Here is a 12,692-nt window from a genome sequence, read left to right as displayed (position 1 = left end):
CATAATTCGTATTTTGAAGGTCAAAAATTGAAATACAGAAGAGCTAATAAAAATCTAATTCATCTGAAATAAAGTAATTCCATTGTCTTTTCAGTGTATAGTCTGAAAGGTTAAAAAAATTGTGCTTGTTACCCTTAAATCTTGAGTTAGAGCTTCTTAACTAAGTAGTTCTACTTTAGTGCTCTGGTAAAGCCTAATCCTTTCATGAGTAAGGATTATTGATAGTTGGTTTTAAGTTCCAAATAGCAGCTTAATCTATGAATTCTGTTAGTCAAGTTTGCTAACAATGGGAAGACGATGACAACTGGTCTGTAGGTTCCCCCTCCACCAGCTCATATTTCTTAGAATTTTTATTTCATTAAGAATTGAGTGAGCTTAAATCACGTAAAACCTTAAAGAACCTGACATTTCTGAAAATAATTACCTCCTTTAAATGTTTTCCTATTTACATGGAGTTGCTCATGTATCTGACTAGATGGCCCACTATCTGTCCTTGATTGAAAGTTGGGTTTATCATTAATTTTTTCATACGGGTTTAACCCAAAACATTTTCAGCTGTGTTGTAGGGGTATCCCTTTTTGCGAAGATGAGAAAAATCTGTTTATTGTACCTTAAAAGACATTTGACTAATACACAGTTCTAATCTTTCACAGGTCTGGTTTGCATTTGTCAATGGCTTTTCTGGACAAATTCTTTTTGAAAGATGGTGTATAGGTCTTTACAATGTGGTAAGACAATTTGTGGGCCTTTGCTTACATTTAACCATTAATGTTTCTTGAGTAAGCAATCTATAAGCAAATCCTCACCTCTAAAATTTTGCAATTTTTTCTTTTTAAACCATCTACTAGATGTTTACAGCAATGCCTCCTCTAACTCTTGGAATATTTGAGAGATCCTGCCGAAAAGAAAACATGCTGAAATACCCTGAATTATACAAGACTTCCCAAAATGCACTGGACTTTAATACCAAGGTAGATCTTTGTAAAAAACAAACATGATAAAGTAAAAATTCATAAGAAATAAGTATAGCTACCATTTTTGTTCTATGCTGCTCATAATTAAAAATGGAGGGGATTTTTATTACTCCTATTTCCGGGTGTACACCGGGTCCGTAAATGGTACAAATCATGTATACGTGCATATATACATACATATATATATATGTGTGTGTGTGTGTGTGTGCATGTGTGTGTGTTCATTTTCACCAAGTATGGAAATGGACAACAAGGATTTAATTTTTTTCAATCTTTTTTTTTTTTTTTCTGCTGGTAATAAAGCTGTCTTCTGTAGGCAGAAGTGATTAGGCCTCACTGTCACTGGGCTGTATGTATTTGTACTGTTATATGGAAATGGATTACTGAAGCCTGTGGAGAAAGTGTTACAGAGGACAATAAGAACTGTCACTAGATTTGTAGAGGGAGGGACGTGGTACTATTCTTTGTCAATTTGGAGTTGTGATTTTATGGTTTAATTTTGAGCTTTGGGAAAAGATACTTGGAGTCAAGAATGTGACAGTGTGGATCAAAAGGAATCTGAGGCTACTTTTGGTGGGAAATGGGTGATATTTATCTTAGAGAGACCAGCATAAGTAGTAGTAAAAGAACGTAGGACTCTTTAATACATAAAATATACAAAGTTTCTACAGCATTGACCATAAATAATCTCTTAAAAAAAACTAAATTAAACTTGTGCCTGAATCTCTGATTTCATGAGTATTTGACTTTTGTAAGAGTTCCTTCTGATTTTATTTTTGTAAAGATAATTGTGACATTTCAAGTAACGTCATTTTATGTTGAACTTGGGGACATTTTCAATATATCCTTGAATTAACAATGCCTATGTGTGATGGTCTGTAGTAGATGTGCAGAGCTGATTCAGCATGCTGAGCTCTTGTATCTGTGCCACTTGTGCTGTATAACTGGAGTTAGCCCAATATATATAATTATTTGTCTAAATTATCTTTTTTCACTGAATCAGATGAGATTTCAGATGAGATTTTTCTCCTTCTTCCTCATTTCATCCCCTCACCTACAAAAGCTAACCTGACCCAACCTGTTACCAGCTAGGTAACAGTCTTTTGTGTCCCTATGAATGCTTTACAAATATGAGGCTTTTCCTGGTCCCATAAATACAGACACTTTTTTGTTGTGATAGTTTTAATAAATAGTGTAAGTATGAGTTATAACAGTTGTTTTTTCTGTTCTAAAATATGCTTTTATTGCACAGACGTATTGTTGACTTAATTGGAAATTCCGTGGCTGTTCCCACGTAACACTTGCTATGAGTAAACGTCTACAAACTCGCCAGCTACAAAATTCCCACCTATATAAGTTGAATAGTTGGTGTTAAAGATTTGGAAACATTACTGCCTTGAATATTGATGCAGATATTTGTTATGGTAAAAGGGATCAAAGGTTATGAGGTCATGACAGAGGTTAAAGGATTAGCATGGGACAAAAAGAATTGGTCAGGAAAATGGAAAAGTAGAACTAATTTTTCTTGCACCCACCTGTGCTTTCTGTCAAATAAAAACTTCTGGTAATGACATAGCAAGAAGGAGAGACAAAGGTTAATGAGTAGCACAAGTTTAAATGTGCGAAGTATTGGAGTGTAAATTGGACCATGCAACCTAGTGTAGCTGTATAATGTAACAAAAGACATTGAGACATTGTGGAAAATGTGAGACGGGCAACTTAATTTCAATTGTTTGAACACCTTAATGTTCAAGATACACATCAGTCAGTTACAGTAAAAGCCATAACAAAAAGCATTGTTAGTGAAAAAAATTTAATTGCCATACTGAACGAAGTGGGCTGCATAATTTTTTTAAGTCTTTTTATGTCATTATACAATATATTATGGAAAGAATTAATAGATTGTTTATTCTTAAGCTTAATACCATTCTTTACAGAAGGCATTTTTTATAAATGAAAATAAGTTTGAAAGGAAAACTTCAATTTTTAGCAATTACATTAAAGGAATTATAAATGATCAAACTGTGCTCCTCAAGAATGGAGTACATAAGGAGAAATTTAAGGAAGAAACTGATATTTGTCCTTTTTAAATTTCTTTGTGTGTGGAAATATGTAATTTAGACATATGTGTAACTCAGTTTTTAATTTTTCTACTATTTAAATTTATTCTTATACTAAATGCAAATTATAAAAGCTAGAGTCCTTTTTAATTTCCCGCTTAGAATGTAGCAATTGTTACAGCTGTCTGGTTTAGTTTAATTTCTCTGATGATATTCCCATATGTCTATATTTTAATTTCCCTTCTGAATTGAAATTAAAAGGAGGAGATAATACATACTTTTTTTTCAAAGCATAAAAATAAACAAATGACCCATGAAGAGCTAAGAGGCAGAAAGTGCCTGTCAGTTATATTACTTCACAGTGGTGGCCTAACAAAAACACATTTTGTGAATCTAACACACAGATAAAAAGAAAGGTCAGGGTTCACAGAGCTAGTTTATTGCAAATGGTTCTCATGGATTTTCTGTTTTCTCTTTCTTAGGTTTTCTGGGTTCATTGTTTAAATGGCCTCTTCCACTCATTCATTCTGTTTTGGTTTCCACTAAAAGCCCTCCAGCATGGTAGGTATTATAAAAAATAAAAATATAAATGTTGAAAAGTACAAAATTTCTAAATATTATCTTTTTTCTAAGGGAAGATTTATAAATACTAACAGTTCAGTGTGATTAAATTTCAAGATACCATTTCTAGAACTAAACCAGATGCCATATACATAAAATGTTCTATTTAAGATCTATGTAAAAGTAGGAATAATATTATGTACTTATACATTTAACTCTCTCAGTAGTGTTTATGTAAACTGAAACAAGATGGAGAAAAAGAGATTGCTATTTAATTATGCTCATTTTTATAAAATGCACTACCATACTAAATCCTTACAAGATCCTAAAATGCTAATATCCCTGGTATTGTCTCTTACATTTTGTCAACATTTATTTTTATAGTGTATACATTCTGTCCTGTTACTTCAAGGCCACACTAACCTGCTGGTATATATTTCTGTGAGTAGGATTGTGACAGAGGAACAGAGATGTCTTGGACTGCTCAGTCCTGTCCATCTTCTAGTTCAGCTGTTGTATGTGCACTTGAGCTGCAGAAGGAAGTGGGGTGATTGAGGGGAAAGTGGTGTTAGTTAAAGGAAACTTGAAAGCACTGCTTTCATTTTGTGGGAATGTTTGGGGCTGGAAGAGCTCTCATAAAGATGGGGGTTTGTTTTATTTTCCAGTTTGTGGGGAGAAAAAAAACAGGTGTGTACCTTGCAGCTTTTCTGAAAATTAGTCTCTTCTCAGTTTTGGTGATGTAGCCAAATAGTCTGCCCTGGCATAGGGGACAGAAATGTTCTCATGGACATCTTGAAACTGCTGAGACTGGATAGTGAGACAGTTGAAGCTGCTTGTGCCCCAAAAGGTTAAGGGAAAAACACTCAGGGATTCCTAATGGGTAAAGGGAGGTATGTGGCAGCCTATTTTTTCTGAAAGGCCACTCACATCACACTGAATGTGAGTTCAGTGGCAGCCTTTTTCATTGGAGAGTTTTAGACAGCCTAGGAGGAATGAGATTCCCAAAATGTCAGTGCATACTCTAAAATCATAATCTCAAATTCAAACTGAAATCCCTGTTTCAAAGCTGTAGCAAATCCATATGAAAGATTTATGCATTACACCATGGATAAGTGTTTAATGAGTGTCTGTGGTGATACATAGTGCAGTTCAAGTATGAATGGCAGAGATACTTCCACAAGCACTTGTGAGAGCTCAGCCTTCTTGGCCCACAAACCCTGGGCTAGAACTGTCTTGCTGACAAGTGGCCTCTGTAAGTCTGAACAAATTGCCTGTTGTCTTTCTCTCTCATTGCTAGAGTAAGGATGGGTAAGGGAGCAGAATTGAGACCTGGGGGAATTGTGTACGTCGTGAGGTGATATAATCAGTACCTGGCATGGGTCTGGTGGTGCTCAGAGTTTTGCATGAAGGAGATATGAGTGCAAAAGAAGATATGCTGTTAATTAAATCACTGGTGTCTGGTGTGTAAAGAGGAAAGGGAAATAATGCTATTGGTTTCCTAAGGAGTACCAGAGACAGGAACTTCTGAGAACAGGTCCTTGCTTTTACTTTCTCTTATCAAGAAGAGATGCAGGTAGACCCTGAAATGTGAAAGGTACAGCTCAGCTTTGTGCATTAGAGTGCTGAAAGAGCACTCTGGCTGGTGGAAATAGATTTGTCTGCCTGCCTATTCTTCTATCTTACTCTCATAACACTTTTTACTGCTAGGTGTATATTGTAAAGCAGTGCAGTGCATATATTAGCAGGTATTTATTAGAAGGTTGAAAACCAAATCTTGAAGATGATTAAAAATCTCTTGGAGCCCTACTCTTGGTCAAATTCTCCTGTTTAGTCTTAGTCTTGCTTGTCTGCCTGTTTCTTACCTGTAAGTTGAAAATTTCAAATTGCATATGTCATAGTAGAGTCTATCAAGAAATACACGATCAGAGAATAAGCCTGGATTTGTAAGAATTGTTTGTCAGAATGGGATCCATGGGACCTTACCGCTGTACAATACACAAAATTTACACTCCATGTACTGTCATGGATAAAAAAAGTGAAATACAAAAATCTTCACAGAAGCTTCTTTGCGTGCAACTTTGCCAACATAAATGCCAAAAGCCAAACTTACAAGTACTAGTAAATTCACCAGGTGTTCCGTCTTTTGTATAATCTTTAAAATAAGCTATGGTTTAAAATAAGCTCAGGGCTTTTTTCAGGGGTATAGCTCCTGTAGTCCTTCTTGGTATACTACTCTGTGCAAGGCAGAAGGTTAAATTTAAGTGTCAGAAATACAACCAGTATCTCTAGAGCTAAGGATGCAGCCATTGTGAGCTCCTCATCACGGAATGGGAGACAGCTAGGTTAAAGAGGACTTCTGTTCTAATATTTTTGTGTGAAGTTGTCCCTTGCTGGCTCTTCCAGGGTATCAGTAAATAGATCATTTTCTTCTGTGTTAAGCTGTCTTCACAAGTCCTGAAAAGTTTTTAAGAGAGGGGCACTCTCCATTCACAACCAAAATGGATTTAATTTCAAGCATATATAAAGAGGATATGAAGGCTGGAAAAACATTCAGCACAAATATGAAAACATACTTAATTAGGAGTGTTTAATATACCGTATGCCAGCTGAACTAGTGGAAAATAAGTGTTTCTAACTATAGGCCGTTTTTATCAGCATTTATCACCATTTTTGTCACCGTCCTCTGTCCAGCCTAATCAGAGGAGTTATAAACCCATTCCTCAATGCCCCCCACAGAAAATTACCTTTATTCTTCTCTCTCTCCCAATACAGTTTTTTTTAAATCCTTCTTTATTATTCTGTTCTTTTTTATTGTATTTCACTTTTATCCTTACTTGCTACATACACAGCATTTGATTACTCTGTATAATGCAGTAAAAAGCAATATCCCAGTGGTTAGAACCTCTACAGCAGAGTGTTATAGTTTAGTTGATTTAGTTACAGCATAGGAACAACCTTGAATGCTAAAAGCATTTCAAAACTGAACATATAAAATGTAGCCACGTTGATACTTTTAATCCAGAATGAAGATTTTCCCTATAATAATTCAGTTGTCAGTTATCCCATGTCTAAAAAGAAATCTGACAGAACTGGGATCAGAAAAGCCTATGCTGTAAAAATAGTCATGAACTTCTGATAAATAATGGAAAATTCACTGCTTCGGAATCCTAAACTTAGGAAACATGTGGTTTTTATGAAAATACAATTTTTTATGAAAATGCATCTCTTGAGAGCTCTGACTCTACATAACCGATGTGTGTTTCCATATGTGCCAAATGGATATGTACTTATTTGAATCCACATATTTGAGTTGGGTAAATTATGAAATTTTATGAATGACAAGCATCTCAAGAACTTAAACTGAGTATATTTTGTATTTTTACTGAAATTGCATTCAGAAATATGGATAGGAACAAAGATAAGTTTCCATACCAAAAATAACAGAATTCGTGAAAATCTGACTAAGCTTTCTGCTTACTTACATGTTATAATCAATATGTACTATAACCATTATATTTCACGTCTTTCTGAAGATAAGATTGTATATCTCTGATATTAAAAGAAATTAATTGCACTGCTACTGAATACAAAGTTGGTCTTATTGGTATGTGATGTCACAAAAAGTTCCTGTTTCCTGCATAATCCCTGGAGTCAATGGAAGTTTAAGAGCACAAAACGTGATACAAGTCATAGTTCTCTAGTGTTCAGTGCAGTTCAGGATGAAATCTATTAGTACCCTGTAGAAAGTGCTACCATCTGTTTTGTATCAAAACTAAGATCATATATAGTGCTGTTGTGGATGCTTAAATGTTTTTATTTTTATCCCTGTTTCCTTTTCCAGGTACTGTGTTTGGCAATGGCAAAACTTCTGATTACCTGCTCCTGGGTAACACTGTATACACTGTAAGTCTATATTGGCCCTAACTACTTCAAAGATATGGTGCCACTATTACTATTCATTCTCTTAGTAGAAGACTTAATTCAGTGCGGGCCTTAAGAAGTGCCTTGAGAGTAAGAAGTGGCTCTTGAATGACTCTTTGAGAAGTTTTGAAGTGCACTTCGTTTTCTAATTCCCATTTTTAAAACAAAGCAGTATAATAAAGATGCATAAGATACATTTGTGCTTTACTATAAACTGTTTGATTTTTAAAAGAATGGGAATTATAATTCCCTAATTGGCATGTATATTAATTTAGTTCTTGCGTTGGAGAAATCTCAGGTTATTGATTATGGAAGTGCTTTGTGGACTTCTGAAGAGACAATCCTGTTCTCTCTCTTCTAATTTATCATGAGGCCCTAAAAGAGGCATTGAACCATACTTGACAAAGGTTGTAGGATGCCTTTTCAGAGGCAGTTAAACCACCAGAAGTACACCTGATCCATACCTAACAGTAAACTTCTGTTGCTCTCATAAATACTAGTCATTATTGGTTTTTTTTTTCCTTTTATCTACTAGAATAAATTAATAAAGTTAAATATGTGCTTTTCACTTACTAGATATGAATGTTACTCAATAGCAGGTGTTCCAAGATCTCTCTTGGAAGCAAAATTAGATTTATCCTTACTGTCCTCTGTTCTTCAATGTTAAAAGTTTAATTAACTTTTCAGGTTCCTCACTGTTGGCAGGTATAAAAAAGAAATTAATTCTGCCATAAAAGTAAGGGGTCTGTGATATGAATTCACATCAAAATCACTTCTTTGGGGAATAAGGAAACATCATAACTGAAATAAAAGGAAAATATTCTAGACACGTACTAAAACAGAGGTCACAATGCTGCTCATATATCACATTCTGCAACTGGTTTTCAGCTAGGAGAGCTGAATCTTGACCATCTTGAGAGGTTAATTTCTTGCTACTAACCTGCAGAGTGGTCAAGAATTTCCCCAAAAATCTGTTTTCCTTCACTTCTGGTTAAAAGTCTGGGGAAATATAGAAGTTGCAATTGATGTTTTCCTGCTCTTGCACAGGAATTCAAGGAAACCAGGAACATATGTGAATTTTGAGAGATTTTCAAAATGAGGGTGGAGAGTTTTGGTTTTTTTGAAATCTGTTCATGTGAAGTATTTGAGCAGTAACAGTTGTCAGTCATATTAAAATTCCGAGGCTAAGGTAATTCTCATTCCTCATACTGTTTTCAGAAGTCTGGAGTCATCATTTCTGCAAAAGTCAATAAGAAAAGAATTCAGAAGTTGACACAGTTTAGTTTCTTTAGATCCACAAATGAAGTCAGAAATACACAGTGATTCATAATATGTCCTGGCATTATTTCTTTGAACATAAATTTCAAATAGGAATAGAGTGCTGTGAAAATATCTGTATGACTATTTTAGAGAGGGTTTTTTTTAAAAAAAGGCTCAGTCTTTATACAGAATACCAGTTTGAATTCTTGCTTCCTGTGTAGGATTTAGTACACTATTGTAAATTTGGATGAAGCAGATGAGGAGCAATAAACCTCACATTCCTGAGGGATTGCCTGTGCACAGTTGGTGATTTTGTTAGGGGTATCAGGTGTGATCCCATCACAGGTCTGTAAAGGCTCTATGCTCACACTGTGTAGCTCCTTTTATAGAGATCTGCAGTGTTTGTTTTGTGAATACATTTTGTCTATGTAGTGGGAATGTTTGATCTCATCATAAGGATGTTTACTTTTCTTATGACTGCCTTAAGTAGTGAACCAAATTGTCCTCAATTTTCTTCTAATTAGATAATGAAATAGTGGTGGTGTGACTTTTCTTTTTTTTCCTTTTTTTCTTTTTTTTTTTGGTCCTTAATAGGACAGTTGAAACGGGAGATTTCGGGAATTCAGAATTGAAAGTATAAGCTTATAGGTGAAAGCTTTCTGGCAGTATTTAAATCTTTCTGTGCACCAGACATAGTGAAGGATTTGTCATACATCTTTACCTAGTTGCCTCAGCTTCTGATTGAAGCACGTCTTCAGAATTTCTGAGGCTGCTTGAAGTTCAATACAAGCAAACTCACTGAAAATTGGTGCTGCCAACTTGTCCAACAAACTTGAATTTAAACTATAGCTGTAAGAATTGGAGCTTGGTCTTTGTGACTCCTTTTTTCAGCCCATATTCTTCAGATTACATGTAAAGCAAAACTTGTGATACACATTCATGAGTGAGTTACAAAATGTAGTGACTATTTCTCTGGTGAACAAAAAACTTGCTTGAGTGAATTTCAAAGGTAGGAGATAAATAATTTTCCTGGATCAACTAGTCCTTGCTGTGGGATTATAAACTTTCTCCTACTGCTCGTCTGTAAGTTGAAATGGAGCGTGTCCTACAAACTTGATATTTTCAGAGACTGCTCCATAAAGAGTGTAAAGATCAGGGGGAATAATGAAAATTACATAACAGGCTTACTTAGCATGTTATTTGTATGCAGAACATAAGTCTTATATTACCAAAATTTAACTCTTGAACTTTTCAGAGTTTGGTGCAGATAACTCATTTACTAATGAAGTGAACAAAACTTTTGGTTGTTTTTTAAGTTTAGACTAATGTAAGCTTGGACAATTGAAAGCTTTCAGTCCAGGATCTATGTCTTTTAAATCTGTCTTTGTGTAGAAAATTGTAGTCATCCTGTGTGTAACTTCAGTCTCTACAGAAGAGGACTACTACATCTTTCACAGACCTTTCTGTGTAACTAAAATATTGTCAATAAAGATGCCAACACCTTAGTAAGAGCCAGACTTAGAGAGTTCATAGAAGCTAGGATAAGATTTCTAACGCAAAATAAAAGTTTTCCGGATCAAATGAGTAGCCGTTGTTAATGGAAGCTAGTAATTGTTAATGTTCTGTTATTAGCTCATTGCTGGGTTGTATCCTTAAATCTTCTAGTGGCAATTTACTTTTTCTTGTCTCCTCCTGAAAGTTTAACCTAATAATTTAAACTAGTTTAAACTAATAATTTCTGTATGTTAAGATTCCCATATTAAGAATCCTCTCTCTGTCTTTCTCTCCTTAAGTTTGTGGTTCTGACTGTGTGTTTGAAGGCTGGATTAGAGACCTCATACTGGACTTTGGTAAGCAAATATCTTAACCATATTATCTGTGAATATTCTGTGAAGTATGATGGATGAATAACTGTATTGTCTTCTTCTTAGCTGTTATATTGCACCTTTGAACAGTTTGACAGTAGCAAACTGTGGTTACTGTGTGGAAGGGCAGGATATCCACATACAAAAAAATAATGCTCAATACTGAAAATTAGGACAAATGTAATACTTAAACTATAAAAATCAAATTACTCTGGACTTACTGTAACTGAATTTAAACTGGCTTAAAAGGCAGTAATATTGCTGCTGTTAGTATCATTTTCCTTTAAGAAATAGCTGAACTACTATAACAACTACTACTACTACTACTGAAGTAGTAGAGTTAAATTAATACAAGGCATGGAAATTTAATCCCATAGATCAAAATAGTATTGTAAATATTAGGTAGCAAGGATGTTATTTTATGTTATAATGCACCTGTGATAATTGTTCTCTTTTTTGTTTGTTTTAACAGTTCAGCCATATAGCAATCTGGGGAAGCATTGCACTTTGGGTAGTGTTTTTTGGAATCTACTCTTCTTTGTGGCCAGTCATTCCTATGGCACCTGATATGTCAGGAGAGGTAAATATATATTTTAACTAACAGCCAAATGTGCGAAAAAAATATTGTTTCAGTCTGTAGTACAGACCTAATCTTTATTGGATCCTTCTGCTAACTAGAGATGCATGTGTCATTCTGTCTTTTATACCTTCACTATGGTAGCCATGTTTATTTAAAATATAATCAATTTTTACTCTCGTGAAAAGGAGCTCAGCTAACAGGCTTGTGAGTATGTGGTCTAATGAGAAAGAATAGACAGGTGAGCTGCTTTGCAGTTCTAAAGTAAGCTTTAATTTTCTAAAGAAAAGTCTTACCAAATGCAGTACTCAGAATTACAGTGCTTATTTTTCTGGAACATTTTTTTATAATGAAGTAACCAGTAGTAGCCTGTTAAGGCTGTTCTTAATCTTGAATTCTACAAATTTGCCAAGTACTTGAAGCTGTAAAATGCCTCAAAAAAATTTGAGGTGCCATAACATTGCATGAACTGCTTGTCATGCACACTTCCTTTCTATTAATGAACTGCTTGGAATGCATTAATGTAATGTATCTTTAACCTTTTGACAGTAATTAGTGGTTTCTCATTCATTTGTAATCGCATTTGTGTAAGCCTGCTCTGAATATTCCAGATTGGATTGAATCCATAAAAGATAATTATTTGCTGCCTTACCTGATTTAACTGGAACTGCAGTCCCAAATTCTCAATACCATTCAGTTTCAGAAACATCTGAAGTATTAATTCCCCAGACACTAATGTCTGCTTCTGGGCATGACCAGTACCTCCTGAGCTAAGAAGTTTGGTGTGCATTCTCAATGGGAATCAGAAACTGAGAATACCTGCTTGAGTTAGAAAGATATTCTTCTAATGGTTCTCAAAGCATATTAACTAAATCAAGCCTTACACCAGTAAAAGAGTGAGTGTCTTTGATTCCACCATCACTGTGATATAATTCAGCAATTTAAAAATTTGTGCAGGATGTGGGAAATGTAGGTGCATATTTCTCCTTTACTTGAAAGTAATAAAGACAAGGAATTGGATAAACCCAATATCCTACTTAAACAGGTACAGGAAAAAACAGTATATAGACTTTTCTGTAACTACTACATTTTAATGGAAAGGACAAGGTGTTACCTTAAATACTTGGACACCTAAGGAAAAGAATTTGCAATTACACAATTTCTAGCTGGTTTTCCTCTCTATCATAATATTTTACCTATGTATATATGTAGATTTTGTACATTACCACATTGCCTCCTCTACTCAAAACTAATTCTGTACGTTATTGTGAATTAAAGTAATTGAAGCTATTGTACTTCACCATTTTTCTTATACTGTACTTTATAGAAGAAACAGAATTTTTTTAAATTTGGTGTTTTTAGAAAGTTTATAAAAACTTTATGCTTTTTAAGACAGCAGAGCTTTAATAGTGATAACAACAGTGGAAACAAAATGGTGTGTTATACCACTTGACATAGGTATGACATAAGGGTG

The 12,692-nt window shown here is 34.6% G+C and overlaps 1 protein-coding gene across 4 annotated transcripts in view; it reads left to right on the top strand.

Annotated features, from left to right (window-relative positions):
• The window catches only part of ATP8A1 (ATPase phospholipid transporting 8A1), a 103,868-nt gene that overhangs the window by 69,416 nt on the left and 21,760 nt on the right, over window positions 1-12,692 (top strand). For all 4 annotated transcript variants that reach the window (XM_014871081.2, XM_088163312.1, XM_014871080.2 and 1 more), the window contains 6 exons: window positions 654-728; window positions 849-971; window positions 3,517-3,595; window positions 7,437-7,498; window positions 10,570-10,626; window positions 11,114-11,221. In XM_014871081.2, coding sequence (XP_014726567.1) covers window positions 654-728; window positions 849-971; window positions 3,517-3,595; window positions 7,437-7,498; window positions 10,570-10,626; window positions 11,114-11,221 — 504 coding nt within the window. The remainder of the gene's footprint in view (window positions 1-653; window positions 729-848; window positions 972-3,516; window positions 3,596-7,436; window positions 7,499-10,569; window positions 10,627-11,113; window positions 11,222-12,692) is intronic.

Source organism: Sturnus vulgaris, chromosome 4 (assembly GCF_052056855.1).
Source record: "Sturnus vulgaris isolate bStuVul1 chromosome 4, bStuVul1.hap1, whole genome shotgun sequence".
Taxonomy (NCBI): Eukaryota; Metazoa; Chordata; class Aves; order Passeriformes; family Sturnidae; genus Sturnus; species Sturnus vulgaris.
This window is presented reverse-complemented; position numbering and strand designations above follow the sequence as displayed.